General features: G+C 41.3%; 1 protein-coding gene across 9 annotated transcripts in view; it reads right to left on the reverse strand.

Moving 5' to 3' along the window:
* PTPRT (protein tyrosine phosphatase receptor type T) overlaps positions 1–22,724 on the reverse strand; it is a 648,808-nt gene that overhangs the window by 6,938 nt on the left and 619,146 nt on the right. For 8 of the 9 annotated variants that reach the window (XM_073555336.1, XM_073555335.1, XM_073555333.1 and 5 more), the window contains 4 exons: positions 20,495–20,668; positions 19,907–20,038; positions 13,886–14,011; positions 13,650–13,813 (listed from right to left, as the gene is read on the reverse strand). In XM_073555336.1, coding sequence (XP_073411437.1) covers positions 13,650–13,813; positions 13,886–14,011; positions 19,907–20,038; positions 20,495–20,668 — 596 coding nt within the window. Of the gene's footprint in view, positions 1–7,746; positions 8,550–13,649; positions 13,814–13,885; positions 14,012–19,906; positions 20,039–20,494; positions 20,669–22,724 lie in introns of those variants that run through there. The other variant, XM_073555338.1, reaches the window with a different exon arrangement.

Genomic DNA, 22,724 nt, shown 5'->3' on the forward strand with positions numbered 1-22,724 from the left:
GTCTGACCATGAAGGGCAACAATGCTCCTGCCATTTGTTTGCTTTGTTTTTGCAGTTTTGCCCAGAGGGCCATGTTTATTTTTCCCAGTTTGGTTTATGCTGCCTTTAACAAACCAAACACGTTCTTAAACAAACAGTGTTCAGTTTCTACCTCTGTGTCCAGCCGAGTGAGCCGCTCTACCACATAGGGCAGTAAAAAAAAAACTAGGCTGCAATGGTGGAACTTCCCTTAAAGACTGGGTAATATCTCCTAACAAAAATGTGTTTTTTCATTTTAATCAGTTAAAGAATATAATTTTGGTGATTTTGGAAATTAATAACAGTTCCTGTACATTGCACAATGTACATTGGTTTGTACATTCACTGTGAAGCCTGCCAACTTACTTGTATGCTTGTTATACCCTCTAATTGTCGCTTCCCTTAAGTTTAACATGCAAGGCGATTAAGATGGCACTAAATGAACCCTTCTATTCCTGAATCAGAACCAAGCTGTGGAGAGAGTAAATGTAATATAGCAGATACTGTATATTTTACTCTCCATTCAGGAATGAAGACATATCTTCTGTACAGCTGTCTTATTCCAGCATCTAAATCGTTCTAACATTGCACACTGCAGTTTGTAAAATAAACAGTATACAAGTGCTTATGTCTTCTTTCCAGTCCATTTAACCCAGTCAAGTATAGATGATGGAAAAAAAAAGAAAAATTGCTTCCTTGAAATATGGTTATTATTTTTTGTTTTTTGCATTGAACATATTGTACTTTTGGGTGAATAAACAGAATTGTTGCATAAGGACAAAAAGGGTTTTGGTTAACCATTGATAGTCCTATATACCATATTTTTCGGATTATAAGACGCACTTTTTGACCCCAAATTTGGGGAGAAAATGGTGAGTCTTATAATGCGGATATACCTTACCGGTACCGTTACTGCAGGGTGTCCGGCAGTGCTGCGGGGGTGTCTGGTGGTGCTGCAGGTGTCTCTTGTGCTGCGGGGGCTCTGCCGACATTTTGTGAAAGGCCAGAGCCCCAACAGTTCCATCTCCCGAGATCTTGGTGCCGAGATCTCCATCTGCACATGTGCCACCCCGGCGGCCATTTTCCCAGAGTCCACCGCATGTGCCAAACCAGCTTCATGTGAATGAGGAATTAAAAAGAAAACATGCATAGCTCTCAATTAAAACCTTTCGTAGGAAAGATGGGGGAATAAGGGTGCTGAATTCTGGAGGGGGCACACACCCTGATATGTTCTACAAAAAAGAAAAATAGGGTGCACACACCTTTAACACTAGAAGTCCCAGAGAGGGGTCATTTAACATTTCTACCTTTGGAACCCAGAGCCGGGTCGAATGACCTGAAGGATTTTATCTAACATCCTATAATCACCGTCTTTTGTTCTGTAATTAAGGCCACTACTGTCGCACCACAGGAGGTTGTTGTTTTCCATTGAGTTTAGCCTTTTAGTTTCTAGTTAATTCTATTCAGTTTATTGTATTTGATAATATAAAGACTATACATATTGTATTTAGTTTAGTTTTATTTGAGCAAAAAAGCACTGAAATGAATCATTTTTTATATATTTTAAATAGAGAATTAGAAATTTTAGAGCAAGGTACAGCTGTGAGTAATGACCAGAAGCATTTGTGTCTAAGTCAAGAGGACTGAAATGTCAGTGTGAAAAATATACAAAAGAACAACTGTTATTTATCTCCATGCTTTTTATTTTTGTTATAAAAATAATAAAAAAATACACGGAATAAAACAATTCCACACATATTTACAATAGGCTGCAGTGGGGGCTGCATGTGTGTGTGTGAGTGGCATGTCCTTCTTGTGTGACTAGCATTTCAGCACTCACCGAGCAGTCTGTCTGCACTGTCGGAACATATCTGGCACTGCCTGGGTATGTCCCTGGTACATTTGCCACACGTGTATTTGTAGCAGTCATCACATCTCTCAGTTGCACAATTGCTCGTGCATCGATGGTTGAATCTGGTTGAAGGACTATGTCTTCTCCATCTGAGTCACAAGGGATGGTGTTGCTCAGGATCAGTTCCAATGCCAGCTGAGTGGTGAGCCTTCCCTGCATTTTGTTTCTTGTGAACAAAATAGATGAAGCAGTCACCTATTTATCCCCCACAGCACAAAAGGCTGCATGCAAATTTGCTAAGGTGTTAGCAACCTTATGCATATCCCCCACACAACAATGCAGGTGGGAGGGGTGGGCAGACACACTCAGGAGCAGCTTACATTCTTTTGCTCTTTTACAAGACCTTTGTTGAGGTGGATCAACACAACTAATTTGTTTTGTTTTTTGTCTGTCATTTTTAACCCACTTCTTTCACGTCTGTTTTTAAAAGAAAAACATAACTAAATTATTTTAGAAAAACTTGAAAAATTGAAACAGATTGTATGTTTTGCAAACTATATGTACATTTGGCAAAATGACCAGCACAACATCACGGATCAGCAGCAAAAGGTCACATCTCTCCCAAAACACTTCATGTGTGCTTCAAAACAAAATGTGTGGTTTATACAAATTGTCAGTTCCCTCAAAATGCAAAGTCTCTTGACCTGTGTTTCACTCAGTGTTTTGAGGATGAATTCAGCTCTACTGCCCCCTGCAGATTCCTCAGAAAATGGCCACATTTACAAATGAAAGGATGCTAATTGGAGCCATCAGAGTCGTCAGTTCTGAATAAGGGTCATTTGACCCTCTTTCGGGACTTCAGGGGGGAGCTTGAAATTTCTGGGACTTCTAGTGTTAAAGGTAAGTGGGCCCTATTTTACTTTTTTATTTCTTCTGATGTCACAGCCTTTCCCCTCGGCATGTATGCTTACGGCACAATCCTGTCAGTTGAGACAGGTCGTGGAGAGATGTGGGCTTATGATACAATTTTTCTGTCTGTTTAGACATAGGTCTCAGAAGATGTGTTTATTAAGACTGCAAATCATCTTGACAAGTAGCTGAATGATGTATGGGACCATTTTATTACATTTCTGGAGAACTTATCTAAATATACTTGTTTGAGTTGTCCTATTTATTTAGATATTTATACAAATTTTGCCAGCAAGACATAACCCCTCTAGCAATACACTGTATTGAAGAAAAAAAACTAACTAAAGGAACTTACCCAGAAATCTATGACCCTAATATTGGTCCCCATCACCAGCTTAATTTAAATGGTAGCTAGGTACCAACCCCTCTAGCAGATATGACTACAACAAATCTTAAGATTATAGAGATTTGGTGATGTCATCCACTTTCTGGTTACTTTATTACAAAACCCCGAAATTAACAGTAATTTTTCTTTAGAGAGGCTGAATTCTGATCTATGAAACAAATTTCAATAACTTCAAAAGTTGACTTTTTACACACACGCTGAAACCTTCAACAGTTGATATTTTGGAGTTTGACCATGAAGGACCACAATGCTCCTGCCATTTGTCTATATTAAAGGCTGTGCCTATGTAAGCAGGTTGCGGGATGCAGTGACAGACAGAAGGCAGAGAAAGAGTTAATAACTTTACTTTAACAGGGGAATACTCCATGCAGGGAGGTAAACAGTTAAATAAGAGAATAAATGGTTCAATTTGCAAAGGATATGCAGAGTTCAGGAACAATGAATGAGGTAACAGCAGTTCTTGTGAAACACTTAACATGTCAGAAATTCCTCAGACTGTAGATGCTTCTTGAAAGTCATTAACGCCAATAACAGCTGGCACGGTGCTTGTCCAAGAAGGTCCTGCTGGTAACAGTGATCAGTCTTCTGTTGGCAGTGGTTGGTGTCCAGTACCTTCCACAGGACCCCTAGTCCATAAGTGGCTGCGGCAAACGCAGGCAAGGCCGCAATACTGTCAGTGTCTTGGTCGAACGGTGTGGCAATGTGGGTAGCAAAAAACATTCCTGCACCCTGCCCTGACTCTTAAGCTTATGTGTGGCGCTCAGCCGAACAATGCACCTGGCTCTCTCCCTGTTACTGCGGCAGGCTCCGGCAGCGTCCTGGCGTAAGGTCGACCGCGTTTTGTCCCGTCACAGCTGCGTACCACGCGGAGCACACTGCGCACGCACCTTGCCAGTCTCATGGCTGGCGGGAAACTCCCCGACGCTGCACACGCTTTCACATTTAGCCACGCCCCCAGCTTCTGGGTCAGAGTATCGGTCCGGTCCTTTTTGCCTTCTCCTTCCCCTGGGAAACAAAGTACGCAGCCTCAACAGTTCCGGACCCGGCTCCACACAGGTACCCGCAGCCCGGTCTTTCTCCTTATACCTGATACTGCAGCTCAGTCTCGGTCAGGTTATTGAAACTAAACTGCTGTAGATTGTGAGACAAAGCAACCCAGAAGAGAATGTAATCAATGTTTGCTCAATGTGCTTATGACCCTGGATCTCTTTTCATAATCAGAATTAAGGGTTGTGAAGCTCAAGCCACTTGGCTATATTGGAGGATGAACCTAGTACCACAGCTCAGTCCCAGTAAGCTTAATAGGACTGAAGTCTTGTGGATTATCAGGGGCAAAGAACTCCCAAGAGGACTTAATCAACGTTTAATCATTGTGTGTATAACCCTGTACTGCCGTGAATAACAAGAATGAAGGGTTGCAAAGCTCAAGCTACTTGCAGTTCAGCCCGAGACAAGTTAGGAAAACTGCTTTTTTTGTACTGTTATAAAAGATTTTCATGGTTATTATGTACCTCTGTTGCCAAAAAAAAAGATTTTTAATTATGGATGTATGCAGTCTAGAAAGATCTTTAATTCTTCTGTTTTTGAATATAGTGGATGGTTGACTTTGATGATTTTTTGATGCTGTTTTTCCAACCCTGAGCCTAATGCTGCATTTAGGCAGCCAGATAATTGAGGAACAAGCATTCCTAAGAAAGTCAGATAATCTGGATTGAGCAATCCAAGCAGGTTGTCAAACACTCAACAATGACAGCTGCTAACACCAAGCCCTAATCCCATTACCCTGATGCTACTGCATCAGAATGAAAAACATAGTGTTTAACCAAGAAATTATATCACAATACATTTTTTAATATAGTTATTTATCATAAAAAAGACTTAATTGCTCTAATAAAACGCATGCAAAAAACACATACAAAAACGCACCAAAAATTGCGGCAAAACTTGCATTTTTGCTGCAATGTTTTTGCTGCCAAGAGATGCAGAAATCTTGCAGAGATTTCTGCAAGCAACTACTCAACGTATGCACATAGCCTTACACTACCTTGTCCATCACCATTGACACTTTTTTCTTTTACATTTTGTACAACACTATAATTAAGATTTGACATTCTTTTCAAACTAAATTGTTCAGTCCTTGCCAAGAAGGATGTAATAAAAGATACCCAAGAGCAAAATATGGCAGCAACATAATAACTGTGGCATGAACAGTTGAAAATTGGTAAAACAGATGTGCAAAATGAGCCATGCACAGATAAATTTCTACTTAAAAAAATCTAGTTTTTAACAAAGTTGCAAAATAACAAAATAAGAGATGCTCTGTCATGGCAGCACTTTAAACTGCAATAGGGCACTGTGTTAATTGTGCCATTTTTGGATGTAAAATTTGACTAGTACAACAGTTGTGCAAAAAAAAAGTTTGCAACACACATAGTTTGTGAAGTAAACTGCTTCAGTTTAATGTCTGGGGTTTGCAGAATTTTCTTTTGCATTTTTCAAAAACATGTATTCCATCTTTTACAGAAATGATTGAACAAAAAATACAAAAACTTATTATAGTTTTATGACATACAAAAGCACAGTCTGACTGTGATGCTAGTTAACACTTACAGACAAGCGTGACGCGACCCGACGATCGGTCGGTCACAAAACCAACAAAGACAAACAAGGGGACACTGGGGACACGATTACAATGGTGGGCCCTACAATAGGGAACGGGGAAATGGACACTTCCTGCACTCTCCTAAGGAAGTGCCCTGACTCTCCTGACATTCCCTATACAGGTTCTTTCAACCTGTTGTTGAACAGGATATCTTGGTCCCTCATTTGCCCTGCACCTATCCCTTACTAGGGAACTGGCAAGTGTGGACACTGGTCCCACCGCTGTACTAATAAAACACCAAGGAAAAATAACAGACAGGGAAAAACAAACAATACTTAGCTTTCTCTACAGTCATGCAGCGGACTGCAGAGTAAGGCACCTGAACACAGCTTCCAGCAGAATAACCACTGCTCCAGATAAGCTACAAACACCACTGCTCAAAATAGCTCCTCTCTTCAGAACGGTTGGCTTCTAAAGGACCTTCATTACCAACAGCTAGCTGGTGTACCAGGTGACCTTATATAGGAAGGTAGGAGTGGTCACCAGCAGACTAACTAAACATGCAGTAACACCAGCGGCCACCGGGGGCAAAAACTGATATTAACCCCTGATGGCCTGAAAGGAAAAAAGTTTATATCAGAACAGCCCAAACTGACACAGATGCAAAAATGGATCGTGACAGTAACAGTCCGAGGTCAGAATTCCAGAAAAGTAGTGGATCAATACAAATGGGCTAGGCAAATGGATGGTCAGAGGCAAGATCCAAGGTCAGGCAGCAATAGATCAGAGACAGAATGCTGAAGTACAAGACAATCATGTGCCACAGAGCTAAGGCTACAGCTGTCATTAATTAGAGGCAGACAGCCAGCTAAATAGCTCGGGATTCACTTAGAACAAGGACACTCATTGGAGACCCAGCACAGCTTAGCACTGATTGGTGTCTGGACTGTCCCTGAACACTGACAGCTCAGCATACCCCAACCTCAAATTATATATCTGAGCTGTCTATCACAATACTGACAGCTCAGCATGCCCCTGCCCCAAATTGAACGGCTGAGGCTATGTGCCGACGTATGCAGAAAATTTCTGCATGAAAACCGGACTCCTTCCCAGAAAAAGCACGCTTTTTGCGCAAAAAATGCGCGTTTTTGATGCGTTTTTTCCAAGCATCCCCAGACACACAGAAAACAGCTAAAAACGTCGACTTTTCCACAAAATTAATGAGCATGCTGCGTTTATTACCGTGAAGCGTTTTTTTCGCGGAAAAAAACGCATCAATATGCACAAAAAGTGCAAAATGCATTAAAATGAATGGGATGCTTCTTTTGAGTGGTTTTTAAGCATTTTTGCCAGTAAAAACACTTAAAAAATGCGAAAAAAAACGCTTACGTGTGCACACAGCCTGAGTTTCCACTCACCACACTGAGTGGAGGAGTAGTGACACTGATTTCAGATTTTTCTTTCTGTAAAAACTATTGTCCTGCCTTGCTTTTGCTCTTTAGTGCATTCAAAATGAAGAAAAAAATGTGTAATGGTATTTAAAATGTAGCATGATAGATGCCAGCTTCACGATACAAATGATCAATCACATTGAGATTGGCACAACTGCTGCTGCTGCTGGAAACTCTGCTATCCCTTTCTCTCTCTCTGAAGTATCTGTTTAATGTTTTAGCGCTTTCTCATCCTGTCCTGGGCTTTGAACTCTAATGTCCACTGACTGTCTTAAATCCACTCTAAAATGGCTGCTGCATTATTTGTTTAGAATGTCATACAGTCTGATAGTCCCTCCTGATCAAATATGATATACCATATGATGTGAGGTATTATGAGGAGGTCTGCACTTTCACACCTGAGGTTAGGTCTGCCTTCTGGGATTTATGTAATCGTCTGCAATGTGTAAAATGGTGACGGGCATTTTTTTTGCGATTTATGCCAAATGAAGCACAAGTTGTTCGAATACAAATTTCATAAAGTTTATTCAAATTCGATTTGCATCAGATTATGTCAATTATCTTTAATGTTCACCCTTGAAGTCCATTTTACAATTCACAGAATAAATCCAGACACAAAGTTGAGAAATATTATAAATAAATTGCATTACTTATCTTTGACAGAATTACAAGCCTGTATTATAGTCTGGATGTGTGTTCGGAATTTCCTCAATATTCATTGCTGTCTCATTTTACTTGTCCACTGCATCTAATAGCAATCATCAAAATCTAATACAGTCTCAAGACCAGTATAAGATATGTTATGAAATAAGTTAAAAGTGGAGAATACATTTATGTAGAATTAAAATATAAGTAGTAAAATTATGTTTTTAGGGAATATAATATTTATAGTTGTAAATCTTGACATGGTAGAATCCCTTGAGACACTTTATTAAAAAAAAGAATTAGAAAACCAATAGCAAATTCCGCTGTGTAAATGCAGAACTGTTTCAGCACCAAGGACAGCACTCATCAAATGTCAATGAGTGATATTATGGGTTTGAAATGTGTAATAATGAAGAATGATGAAAGGACAATGCAATATTTCATTTTGTGTTGTGGGCACTTCTCTAAAACAATTCATGACAGATTCTTCCAGAAAGAACATAGTGCCTCACATACAATTCTGGGTGTTTCTTGAAACAGACGGAAGAGCTTGTACTTGTTGGTGAATCTCAGTTGCTCACAACCAGAACTTCAGTTAACGTATAAGTTCAGATTCAATTGATGGAAAATCTCTTTAAACAATTTTTTCTAGAAATATTACGTAGCCTTTAGAAAATCAGAAATACAAAATGGATTAATTAGTGTAATATTATTTGCCTCATACTAGTATTAAAGGGATTGTCCATTGTTGGAGACGTTTTTTTTAAATGCTTATTTTGAGGGTTAAAAAAAAAATTGAAATATCATTTCATTAAAATGTTGTGCCATTTGGCTTTTACAAGTTCTTTTGTTTCTTTGCATATTCAACTTTGATGTGGTCTGTGCTCAGTGATGGTTTCTCAGTGAAGTCATTAGGAAGTCGGCAATAGACAGTGTAGCACATTACACAGAAGGAAAATGGTGCAACATTTTTAATAAAATCCAAAAGCAAAAATTATTTTTAGCCCAAAGAACATATATTTAAGTACAATAACACCAATAGTTGGCATTCCCTTTAATAAATCTATCCAGTGCATTTATTTTTAGCAGTTTGTATTGGTACCCTCCATTATGGAGTTTATTAAATAATTTTCTACACTAAGGAACTAATTATACATCGCTGGGGACCACATTACTGATGACATGATCCAGTAAATGGTACTGAGTTCCATCATGTTTATGGAAAGGTTTTTTTTTATTCTAGAAATGAAAGTACCAGGTTTGAATCACCTCAATTAGCAAAAAAGGATAGACATTCTATGTACTGCATCTATCTATCTATCTATCTATCTATCTATCTATATATCCCATATCTATCTACAGTGAAGGAAATAATTATTTGATCCAATGCTGATTTTGTCAGTTTGCACTCTGACAAAGACTTGAACAGTCTATAATTTTAAGGGTAGGTTAATTTTAACATTGAGAGATAGAATATCAAAATAAAATCCAGAAAATCACATTGCATAAATGATATAAGTTTGTTTGCATTTTCCAGAGAGAAATAAGTATTTGATTCCTCTAGCAAACAAGTCTTAATACTTGGTGGCAAAACCCTTGTTAGCAAGCACAGTAGTCAGACGTTTTTTGTAGTTGATGATGAGGGTTGCGCACATGTCAGGAGGAATTTTGGTCCACTCCTCTTTGTAGATCATCTCTAAGTCATTAAGATTTTGAGGCTGTTGCTTGGCAACTTGGACATAAGCTTTCTACGAGATTAAGTCTGGAGACTGGCTAGGCCACTCCATGACCTTAATGTGCTTCTTTTTGAGCCACTCCATTGTTGTCTTGGCTTTATGTTTTGGGTCATTGTCTTGCTGGAAGACTCATCCCCGTTTTTTATGTCCTGGAGAAGGGAAGGAGATTGTCACACAGGATTTATGGTACACTAGATGGTGGCCCGATTCTAACGTATCGGGTATTCTAGAATATATATGCAGTTTATTTTTGAAGATTTAATAATAATGCAATAATGCACCCCCCAATCCTGATATGTATGGTTCTCTCACCCCCAATCCTGATATGTATGGTTCTCTCACCCCCAATCCTGATATGTATGCTACCCCTCAACCCCCAATGCTGGTATGCATGATCCCCTGACCCCCCAATCCTGGAATGCATGGTCCTTTCACCCCCCAATCCTGATATGCATGGTCCTCTCACCTCTCTTTCCTGGCATGCATGGTCCTCTTACCCCCCTTTTGGGGTATGCATGGTCCCCTCACCCCCCAATCCTGGTATGCATGGTCCTCTCACCCCCCAATCCTGGTATGCATGGTCCCCTCACCCCCCTATCCTGTTATGCATGGTCCCCTCACTCCCTTTTCTTGGTATGCATGGTCCCTTCACCCCCTTTGCTGGTATGCATGTTCCTCTCACACCCCAATCCTGGTATGTATGCTCACCGTCAACCCCTTTCCTGGTATGTATGGTCCCCTCACCCCCCAATCCTGGTATGCATGGTATCCTCACCCCCCTTTCCTGGTATGCATGGTCCCCTCACCCCCCTATCCTGGTATGCATAGTCCCCTCACCCCCCTTTCCTGATATGCATGGTCCCCTCACCCCCCTATCCTGGTATGCAAGGTCCTCTTACCCTCCTTTTGGGGTATGCATGGTCCCCTCACCCCCAGTCCTGGTATGCATGGTCCTCTCACTCCCCAATCCTCGTATGCATGGTCCCCTCACTCCCCTATTCTGGTATGCATGGTCCCCTCACCCCTCTTTCTTGGTATGCATGGTCCTCTCACACCCCAATCCTGGTATGTATGCTCACTGTCTCTTCCCTTTCCTGGTATGTATGGTCCCCTCACCCCCCAATCCTGGTATGCATGGTATCCTCACCCCCCTTCCTGGTATGCATGGTCCCCTCACCCCCCTTTCCTGATATGCATGGTCCGCATGATCCTCTTACCCCCCTTTTGGGGTATACATGGTCCCCTCACCCCCAATCCTGATATGCATGGTCCCCTCACCCCCCTTTCTTGGTATGCATGGTCCCCTCACCCCCTTATCCTGGTATGCATGGTCCCCTCACCCCCCTATCCTGGTATGCATGGTCCCCTCACCCCCCTTTCTTGGTATGCATGGTCCCCTCACCCCCTTATCCTGGTATGCATGGTCCCCTCACCCCCCTATCCTGGTATGCATGGTCCCCTCACCCCCTTTCTTGGTATACATGGTCCCCTCACCCTCCAATCCTGGTATGCATGGTCTCATCACCCCAATCCTGATATGCATGGTCCCCTCACCCCCCTTTCTTGGTATGCATGGTCCCCTCACCCCCTTATCCTGGTATGCATGGTCCCCTCACCCCCCTATCCTGGTATGCATGGTCCCCTCACCCCCCTTTCTTGGTATGCATGGTCCCCTCACCCCCTTATCCTGGTATGCATGGTCCACTCACCCCCCTATCTTGGTATGCATGGTCCCCTCACGCCCCTTTCTTGGTATACATGGTACCCTCAGCCCCAAATCTTGGTATGCATAGTCCCCTCAACCCCCTATCCTGGTATGCACAGTCCCCTCACCCCCAATCCTGGTATGCATGGTCCCCTCACCCCCAATCCTGGTATGCATGGTCCCCTCACCCCCCAATCCTGGTATGCATGGTCCCCTCACCCCCCAATCCTGGTATGCATGGTCCCCTCACCCCCCTTTCCTGGTATGCATGGTCCCCTTTCCGTGTAGCCGCGACCAATCAGTGCCACGGCCCTGTACAAAAATAATATTAAAAAATTTTAAAAAGTTATTCTCACCTTCCGACGGCCTCCTGTCTTCTTTCCACGTGCCCAGCCTTGCGTTCCCAGTAATGCTTTGCGGCTTAGACCGCTGATGACGTCGGTCTTCTTTCTCGCTCTCGCGAGAGTGACATCGGTCTTCTTTCTCGCTCTCGCGAGAGTGACGTCATCAGCGGTCTAAGCCGCAAAGCATTACTGGGAATGCGAGGCCGAGCGCGTGGAAAGAAAACAGGAGGCCGTCGGAAGGTGAGAATAACTTTTTTTAATTTTAATTCTCTTTTTTACAGATTAAGGCCTGCCGCTGACAGTCAGCGGCAGGCGCAGCTTACCATTACAAACAGCTGCGACTGTCGCTGATTGGTTGCAGCCTGGCGGGGGCCTGGCGGCCACGACCAAACAGCGTCCCGCGATTTCGGTTACAGACAGACACGATAAGGCGTTTATATTTATATAGATGGCTCCATCCATTCTCCCATTGATGCCGTGAAGTAGTCCTGTGCCCTTTGCAGATAAACACCCCAAAACATAATGTTTCCACCAGTTGACAGTGGGGATGGTGTTCTTTGGATCATGGGCAGTATTTCTCTTCCTGCTAACATGGCGAATTGAGTTAATACCAAAGAGCTTAATTTTTGTCTCATCTGACCACAGCACCTTCTCCCAACCACTCACAGAATCATCCAGGTGTTCATTGGCAAACTTCAGATGGGTCTGCACATGTTCCTTCTTGAGCAGTGCGACCTTGCTGGCACTGCAGGATTGTAAACCTTTACGGTGTAATGTGTTACCAATGGTTTTCTTGGTGACTGTGGTTCCAGCTGCCTTGAGATCATTAGCAAGTTCCCTCTGTGTAGTTTTAGGCTGATCTCTCACCTTCCTCATGATTAAGGATACCCCATGAGGTGAGATTTTGCATGGTGCCCCAGATAGATGTCGATTGACAGTCGTTTTGTATTTCTTCCATTTACTTACTATTGCAGTTGAACAGTTGTCTCCTCACCCAACATCTTGCTTATGGTCTTGTAGCCCATTCCAGCTTTGTGCAGGTTTATGATCTTGTCCCTGACATCCTTATAAAGCTCTTAGGTCTTGTCCATGTTGTAGAGGTTAGAGTCTGACTGATTAATTGAGTCTGTGGACAGGAGTCTTTTATAAAGGTGAATATGTAAGACAGCTGTCTCTAATGCAGGTAACAAGTTGATTAGGAGCATCTAACTGGTCTGTAGGAGCCAGAACTCTTAATGGTTGGTAGGGGATCAAATACTTATTTCTCACTGCAAAATGCAAATAAATTTAAATAATTTTTACAGTATGATATTCTGGATTTTATTTTTGATATTATATATCTCAATGTTAAACTTAAAGTACCTTTAAAATTATAGACTATTCATGTCTTGGTCAGTGGGCAAACTTACAAAATCAGCAAGGGATCAAATAATTATTTTCTTCACTGTATCTAATATCTATATATCTATCTATCTATCTATCTACTCTATATTTATGGAATACTATAACTTTCAACACTAGTATTGTTTTCTAATTTCAAATTATATTTGGGCTCCTAATTTCACTCTCTTTTTATTAATTTTAATTTGATTAGAGTAAGCATAGCAAGCCTTAAGACCATCCTGGTGTGTATTTAGTCAAGGGTAATTTTGAAGTTGTGACCATTGCTTACGACGGTGAAACTAAAGAGGTAGCAGATTTTCATCTAATAAAAGTTATTCTTTATAAAATAATCAAATTATTTCCATATCATTCTTCACAATCTTCAAGATCTCTGCTGGCAGTCACTCAATGCAACCTTATATTATTTACTTCCAACATATAAATATTCAAAATGAAGGTTTTTACTGAATGACTTTAAATAGGGTTCTTGAACTTGGAAAAATTGATACAGAAAGTATATTGGAAAATTGTCTATCTTTTCATCAGATGTATTTTAGCTTCATAAAATGGCAAAAACTTAACTCGGTTCTGTACTTACAGACAGTGCACAACTGTCCTGCCTTCTCTTCCATCATACTGTTCTTGCCACTTTTCCAATCTTTGTACAACCTTCAATATAGAGCGTTTGGATGGTGGGGTATCCCGGTATGCTGGCCAACCAATATACTGGAGATGCTGTACAATGCGATACCCGTCTTGAGGCTGCAATACAAGCAAATAACGTCAGTTTTCTGTTACTCTCTGGAATAGTCTAATTGTATCTCATCGTCTTACCCGTGCCATATTACAGATCCGGAATATCCGACTAATGGTGTCCTCATCAATATCTGCTGATGCAAACTCCACCTGCACTGGACCATAGCAACAGGAGGTCTTCTCTGGCCAGTACTGGAGACACAGCTAGTAGAGGGAACTGACACTTAGACATTGTTCATATGAATGCATAGCAAAGCAGGAGCATGCAGTGCTATATAGAAACCCGCTGGGTGAAACAAAAACACTGATAGAATAACAAAAGAATTGAAAAATAATATGACACAGAGCTATAATCAGCAATCATAGAATCAGACCAACATGCAGAGTATCATAATCACACAGAGAGAGGGAAATAACAGTGAGATGAAATCACATGCATAGATGTGGGATGGGCAGCTGTTCATTGAGAAGGGAAATATGTCCTTCGTAGGTACAGAAGTAGAAAAGCTAGACTTAAAAAAAGAAAAGAAAACAAGTCTTAACTAAAACAGAATATGTTCGTGAAACAAAAACCTGTCAATCTTCAATTGTCATTGAAATTTTCATTCAGCTTTGTGTTCCTTGTCATGATGAAGTCTCAGCAGAAAATCAGAGTATTATTGGATTACTAACGTTTTACCTTTTACCGCTATGTGCCTTACAGAAAAGCAATAGATATGGGGCAAACTCTGTGGCAGCAGTTTTACTTTGTGCCAGCCGCTTTTTGTCCCATCTATTATGACAAATGGACATCATAAAGTGGGGTTCTTACTGGTGAGACCTTTCTAAAAGATAAGCTAGAGCACCTCTCTGAAGAGCACATACCACTCTGATAGACTCACCACGACCATGTATTACATGGACATCCATTTCTTTGGATGCAGTATAATATTACAGCAGGTGTGCTTTCCCCAGTCATAACAACCTATCCGACAGCCAACTATTACTCTATGCCATTCACTGGTAGACATCTTTCTGCTGCTTCCCAATGATCCCCAGAATGAAGCAGCTCCATGAAAGTTTTTCTCCTGCACGATGAAGCTACTTGCCACTCACTGCGGAAGAAACTGAAGCACATCCCCATTCACGTATATATGGATGTGGAAAAAATTCAAAGAATTTTCTGACCTACTGTCTTCAGGATTGACGAGGGTCCTAAAGGTTGACCTCCACTAACCATATGCCATATGCTAGCGCTAAGCTACAACATGACTCAATGGAAATAGCCTTTTAAGCTAGATTTGCACAGGAATATGTAAAGCAACTGAGAATTGCACCAAAAATTGGGTTGTGTAACCTCTATAAAATATTGTTGTTTGATATCATTGAATGGATGCAATCATGGCCTACATTAAGTGACTGAAAGTCCAACCTGACCTAGCGCTACAGCTACCTTGCATTTATTAAAGAGCCTTCAGTCTGGAGTTCAATTTTGTCAGGAATGGACAAACAGACGTGACCTTTTACAAGTAACTCTGCAAATATTTGTGTTCACATCTCCATTTAAATTGCCACTATCAAATATCTATTGAATTGGATCACTGCGACTTCATACTTTTTGTATTAGCCAAGAAATGTATTTATGTGTCTAACCTTCTGGTATAGAACAGTATATCTCTTTTGGAATCATTCAAATATTGAAATGCTGTCAGGTCAAATAAAAAAGGCTTGGATTAGTACTAGATGTTGTAGACACTGAGCGAGATTGGGTGGTTGATTGGTGTTTAGCTATTAAATTACTTTAGCTGTATGGATTAAGAACAGGAAGAAATCTATGAGTAGATGACAGTAAAAATTTACTATCAAAGTTATAAAAGTGTCCCGTTTCCTTGTGTGATACATTAGGGCTTATAAAACACAATCTAGTATGATATACAGTATACTATACTGATAAAGTCCTCTCTTTCACTACCTGGACTACTCATGTATTACATTTTTATCCTTCTCTACTGGCATCTCTGGTAAAATCAATAGATTTAAAAATAAAAAAATAAAAAGCTACTTATTAATAAGATGGTAAAGGATTAATGTAACAGCCCTGCCAGCATCACTGAATGGCCTCCCATCCCCCACCTGCCTTACACACCTACTTACTCACTATTCCGGGCCATGCTGTGAGTTCTGTCTTCTGCCGGCTCCATGCTGTATGCCTCTTGCCTCCTGCCTGCTCTCTGCATACTTCCTGGCTGTGTGCATAGGGGGGCGCCGCCAGCATACTCTGGCTCTTATTGAGTCACTGTGCACCTTCCTAAGGTGTCCTCAGCCAATTGTCAAGAGGTCTCTCTTCAGTACTTAAGGCATCCTCGCCCATAGGAGGATGCCTGTGCAACTATTTCCCTCAGTCAGTGTCTTGCTGCTGAGCTGCCAGATCCTGTCCTTTTCTGCCTTCTCTGGAGGGCCTAATACCCAGACCTGTTACTGTGCTTTCATACCTTGGTCTTTACCAGTGTTTCTTGCTTAGTCTGCCACCCTGGGGGCAGATTAGCCAGGCCTTTGTCCTTAGTTCTTGTACCTGTTCCTGTACCTGACCTTGTCTGTACTCTGTCCTATTTCTGTGTCCGTTGTATCCTTGTCTGCAGCCTTTCGCTGCTGTGTCTATCTTTGTGTCCTCTCCATCTGCCCAGCTCTTATTCCTGGGGCTCTGCCTTAGCTCCGCACTCCTGAGGTTCTGCCTTTGCTCCACACTCCTGCGGTTCTGCCTTTGCTCCGCACTCCTGTGGTTCTGCCTTTGCTCTGCACTCCTGCGGTTCTGCCATTGCTCCGCACTCCTGCCCTTGCTCCTCACTCCTGCGGTTCTGCCCTTGCTCCGCACTTCTTGTGGTTCAGCTCGCTGCACTGCAACCAGCGACTCTGTTCTGCTCTCCAGTCCGCAACCTTGCGGTTCTGCTCCACTCTCGTTCCGCTTCCTGCGGCTCTTTAACTTTCCCTGCTCCTCCAGTCTGAACAGGTCCCTACCTGTTCCCACACACTACTCTTACCTTTCCATGTTTCTGTCCTTCCCAAGTCCGTCCCTGCTTCTCCAGTCTGAACAGGTCTCAACCTGTTCCCATACACCACTCTTACCTGCCCGTGTCCACGTGCCCTCCAAGTCAGTTCCTGTCCCTTTTGTCTCAGCCGTGCCCGCCTGTCTGCCAGTGTCTCAGCCATGACTACCTGTCTGCCAGTGTCTCAGCCGTGCCCGTCAGTCTGCCTGTGTCTCAGCCCTGACCGCATATTTGACAAGAGTACCTGCTGTGCCTGCCATAGTACCAGTTGTGCCCGTTAACTCTTGCCTGCACCTGTCTGTGTTCTGGTTCCAGTGGGATCAGCAGCCACAGTCAGACACCACCCTGGAGTGGCACCTGGCAGCTACCTGCTGCACAAGCCTGACTTAACCATCAGAGGCTTCAGTGAACACCAAGGTAAATGCTTAGTCATGCCTCTTCCAGGGTAGTCTGGTTTGTGGCACAGTGGGACCACAACCCCCATGCTCACGCCAACCAGTCAGGGCTCGAGTGTAACAATTAAAATCTGTGTTTAAAAAAACACTGCTGCACTTATTCCCAAAGTGTGAGTATTTCGGTACAGTCTAATTTACTAAATACAATACTAGACACAATCTGTGGACGGGTGTGATGCTGTGTCTGACAGATAGATGCCATGCTTCTAATCCTGGATCATTTCTAGTTCAAATAATATCTTTGTCATTTTGAGTGCAATTTTATGATCATTATGTTTACAGGGATACCAAATAAGTATATTTTTATTATTTTGTCATAATTGGGTAATACTTATTTGTATTTTTTTTTAAATATTCAGACACCCACTCTTGTTAGGCTTCTTACACAAATGCCTTCTAAAATTTTTGGCAACTTGGGCTTCCTGATACAATCTCTTTTCCATTTTTTTCTGAGCAGAAAACTGTAGACTCCTGTTGGCACTTGGACCAGGCATCTCCATAGCCTGAGCATCCTAAACTTTTTATGTAGCATTTATCTGTGAAAAGTAGTTATCCAGATGATATTCTGTCCAGACTTCTCCACTGTTGCATGCTGGGTAAAACAAGTCTGAGCTTCATAGAAGTCAACCATTGAGTGAAACCTAGGTTATGGAATTTGGACTTTTCTGGCAGTGCATGTGTCCTGAGGGCAAGACTCCTGAAGAGCAGGACCTTTTGATTAGACCCTTCCATTTGGTGAACCAACCAGTCAATGGTGGTACCATGCACGCCAGGTCACCCACATCCAGCTTATAGATGGATAAACTGGTACACTGATGATTGGCTTTTCTGGTAAGACCCTTCTGTCTAGTTATTCAAGTAGGAAACTATGGACAATGGCAATCCCATGCTTTTCTTCTTTCATTTTAATTGAAAATTGACTCCTTTCTCTCCATACCTTTCTTTCCACTTAGTTCCTTTCTCTTCCCCACTCCTCTGTTCTTTCCCTAACCAATCATCAGTGTACCAGTTTATCCATCTATAAGCTGGATGTGGGTGACCTGGCGTGCATGGTACCACCATTGACTGGTTGGTTCACCAAATGGAAGGGTCTAATCAAAAGGTCCTGCTCTTCAGGAGTCTTGCCCTCAGGACACATGCATTTTTGGTGCGTTTTTAGGTGTGGATTTGGTGCATTTTTGCAGCGTTTTTACAACGTTTTTTCAACACCCTTTCTAGCCAATGGGTGGTAAAACGCTGCAAAAACGCTACAAAAATGCTGAAAGAAGTGACATGCTCTATGTAAAAAAAAGCATTTTAAGTAAAATGATTTGGTTACTTTATTATAACATTATACTATTATGGAAAACCCATTAAAAACGATTTGACTAATATACAATTTCCACAACAAAGCTACAGAAAACATGAAGCTTTGGTCTAATATATCTGCACTAGTGACCAGTATGAAAACTCGAATATTTAAAAAAAAAAAAAAAAGATTGTGGCAACAAAAAAAAAAAAAGAAACAGAAGCAAGAATAAAAAAAAGACAGTAGTAGAAACCTGTTATATTAATATTTAATATTTCTGATAATACATTCTCTTTGAAATTAAGAAAATGTAGAAACTGAGGAAAAGATTCAAAATGAGAAACAGTCGGTATTCTTATAGTGACTGTACCTGGGCTGCTTTTTTATGCTAATTTTCAGCTGTTTTTTACAGTACCAGTCAGGCCTATGAGATTTCAGAAATCTCATGCACACACATTGGTTTTTTGTGTCATCAGGATTTTGTGTTTTGCTGCTTTTTTTTACATAGAGCATGTCACTTCTTTCAGCATTTTTGTAGCGTTTTTGCAGCGTTTTACCACCCATTGGCTAGAAAGGGTGTTGAAAAAACGTTGTAAAAACGCTGCAAAAATGCACCAAATCCACACCTAAAAACGCACCAAAAATGCATGTGTCCTGAGGGCAAGACTCCTGAAGAGCAGGACCTTTTGATTAGACCCTTCCATTTGGTGAACCAACCAGTCAATGGTGGTACCATGCACGCCAGGTCACCCACATCCAGCTTATAGATGGATAAACTGGTACACTGATGATTGGCTTTTCTGGTAAGACCCTTCTGTCTAGTTATTCAAGTAGGAAACTATGGACAATGGCAATCCCATGCTTTTCTTCTTTCATTTTAATTGAAAATTGACTCCTTTCTCTCCATACCTTTCTTTCCACTTAGTTCCTTTCTCTTCCCCACTCCTCTGTTCTTTCCCTAACCTTTTGTTTTAAGTAAAATGATTTGGTTACTTTATTATAACATTATACTATTATGGAAAACCCATTAAAAACGATTTGACTAATATACAATTTCCACAACAAAGCTACAGAAAACATGAAGCTTTGGTCTAATATATCTGCACTAGTGACCAGTATGAAAACTCGAATATTTAAAAAAAAAAAAAAAAGATTGTGGCAACAAAAAAAAAAAAAGAAACAGAAGCAAGAATAAAAAAAAGACAGTAGTAGAAACCTGTTATATTAATATTTAATATTTCTGATAATACATTCTCTTTGAAATTAAGAAAATGTAGAAACTGAGGAAAAGATTCAAAATGAGAAACAGTCGGTATTCTTATAGTGACTGTACCTGGGCTGCATCCATTTCATTGAGCATAACAATGGAGGAGCAGTTGTAGTCAAACACCAACCTCCAGAAATCGGGCACAGTATTGGGTAATGGGTGCTGAGTGACCAAAAACGCTGCAGGCTTTTTATGGCTCTAGAAGACAAAGCAACAAATGATTTGATTGAAGATGAAATGTGGTAAAATGAAGGTTTTTCCTCCCCTTTTTGTGCTCAGTCATCAGTACTAGATGGCAGAAATCGGATTGTTTATGTATCACCATAAAGATGCTGACAGGCAGTGACAGAAGGGAGTGTGCACGGCAGACTGGCTAATACACAGTTTATTCAGCAGTATCTGATCACATAATCTGTCAGTCTTGGGTGTGAGACAGGATTATCCTGGAAATATTCCCTTTGCAGCAAGGAGCTGTCAGATCTCCGACACAAGCTGGGAGATCAGGCCACCCCCTGGTGTGTGACAATCAGTACGCTCCTGTGACAGATCAGACTCGCAGCTCCGCATGACAGATACTGCTTATAATGATACCTGCATCTGTATGCAATAAGGTCTGGCTATAAGCTAATTGCTTGTACATACGAATACACGCACATCCATGAGTGTGGCGTTAATGTAGTTGCTAGTCTCTCCATCCAGTGAGATGAGGAAGGGAAGGCACCGGTCCAGGGGTAGGACATCCAAAGCCCGATTTTTGTCATGGTTCCGGGGTAAAAGTCCTATGCTGCAGTCTTCTGGCCTCGCTCGAGGAGTCACAATGTTCAAGGTCTAAAGGAAAAGAAATTTCAGACATTCAAGACTAAACATTTTAATATGATCTGAAGCCTAATGTACAGAATAGTCATATAGTAGAAGACAAGATCCAGCACTCTGATTCCACATGCTAAAAACTGACAGTTTTTATTTAAAGTGGTTTTCCCACTTGGGGTATGTTCACACTGGGCGTTTTTGCTGCGTTTTTTTGCTGCTTTTTTATGCTAATTTTCAGCTGTTTTTTACAGTACCAGTCAGGCCTATGAGATTTCAGAAATCTCATGCACACACATTGGTTTTTTGTGTCATCAGGATTTTGTGTTTTGCTGCTTTTTTTTACATAGAGCATGTCACTTCTTTCAGCATTTTTGTAGCGTTTTTGCAGCGTTTTACCACCCATTGGCTAGAAAGGGTGTTGAAAAAACGTTGTAAAAACGCTGCAAAAATGCACCAAATCCACACCTAAAAACGCACCAAAAATGCACCTAAACCTGCATTTTTGCAGCAGCTTCTTTCCTGCCAAGAAATCAGGTTTTGCTGCAGAAAAAAAGCAGCTAAAACGCCCAGTGTGAACCTACCAAAATAGTACATTTTAATCAATAGATCTTGGAATAAAAATAAATTTCACAATTGGATGTGTTAACAAAACTGTTCCTGTGCTGAGATAATCTTATAAATGTGCTCCTGCTGTGTACGACCATACAGGAACATGGTCTGATCATACCACAGCTCCTGGGCAGGGGAGGAAGAGTGTATACAGACAGGACAGCACGGGATCACAGCTGATACTTTCTGTTAAGTAAAACATTTCCCTGCCTGTTTTTAAACGTGTTTTACCTCAAAGAATGAATCAGCTGCGATTCCTTTCTGTTCTGTCTGGGTATCCTGTTTTTTTTTCTCCCCTGCTCAGTAGATGTGGTATGATCAGACCATGTTTCAGCGTGGTAAGACACAGCCATTATACAGTACACAGCAGGGTCACATATATAGGATTATCTCAGCTCAGGAACATTATTTTTTTAACACATCCAATTGTGGAACTTATTTTTATTATTCCAAGATCTATTGATTAAAATGTACTATTTGTGAGAAAACCACTTTAAATATAAGGGGTCGTCAAACTATCATGCTCGTCAAACCATGCACCTCAGAGGGGACGATTAATTGTGAAGGCAGTGAGCTGGTAAAACATGAACTTTATTCTAACAAGTACAAAAAAATCCAGAGGTAGAACTTTTAGAACTAGAAAATGCTACCTGTTTGGTTTCAGTCCTCTGCGATTTGGTTATTAGTGAGCAGATCATAGAATGTTAGAGTTGGAAGGGACCTCAAGGGTCATCGTGTCCAACCACCCTGCTAAATGCAGAAATCATGAAACAATCTGAGACAGGTGTCTGTCCAGCCTCTGTTTGAAGACTTCCATTGAAGGAAAACTCATCACCTCTCATGGCAGCCTGTTCCACTTATTGATCACCCTCACTGTCAAAAAGCTTTTTATAATATCTAATCTGAATATTCTCTATTTCAGTTTCATTCCATTGCTTCTCGTGTTTCCATAGTAACATAGTTTTGAAGGCTGAAGGAAGACCTTATGTCCATCTAGTTCAGCCTATTTTTAGTGCAGCTGTTCAGCATTGTTGATCCTGGGGAAGGCAAAAAACCAACAGAGTAGAAGCCAATTTTCTCCATAGGGAAGAAAATTCCTTCCCCTAAGCTGGGTCAACCATCTACCTATAATAATCTGTTATTCGTAACCTTCTATACTGTTACTCACAAGAAAAGCATCCATTCCTTTCTTAAATTCATTCAGTGAGTTGGCCATCACCACTTCCTCAGGAAGAGAATTCCAGAGCCTCACTGCTCTTACCGTGAAGAACCCTCTTCTATGCTGGTGCAGAAATTGTCTTTCCTCCAAACGAAGAGAATTTCCCCTTGTTCTTGTCACAGTCCTTGGTACAAACAGTTCATTGGAGAGATCTCTGTATTGCCCTCTGATATACTTGTACATATATATTAAGTCTCCCCTAAGTCTTCTCTTTTCTAGAGTAAATAGACCTAATTTTGATAACCT

The sequence above is a fragment of the Dendrobates tinctorius genome, unplaced genomic scaffold, assembly GCF_039654945.1.
Source record: "Dendrobates tinctorius isolate UK_male_01 unplaced genomic scaffold, ASM3965494v1 ptg000223l, whole genome shotgun sequence".
In the NCBI taxonomy this organism is placed as follows: Eukaryota; Metazoa; Chordata; class Amphibia; order Anura; family Dendrobatidae; genus Dendrobates; species Dendrobates tinctorius.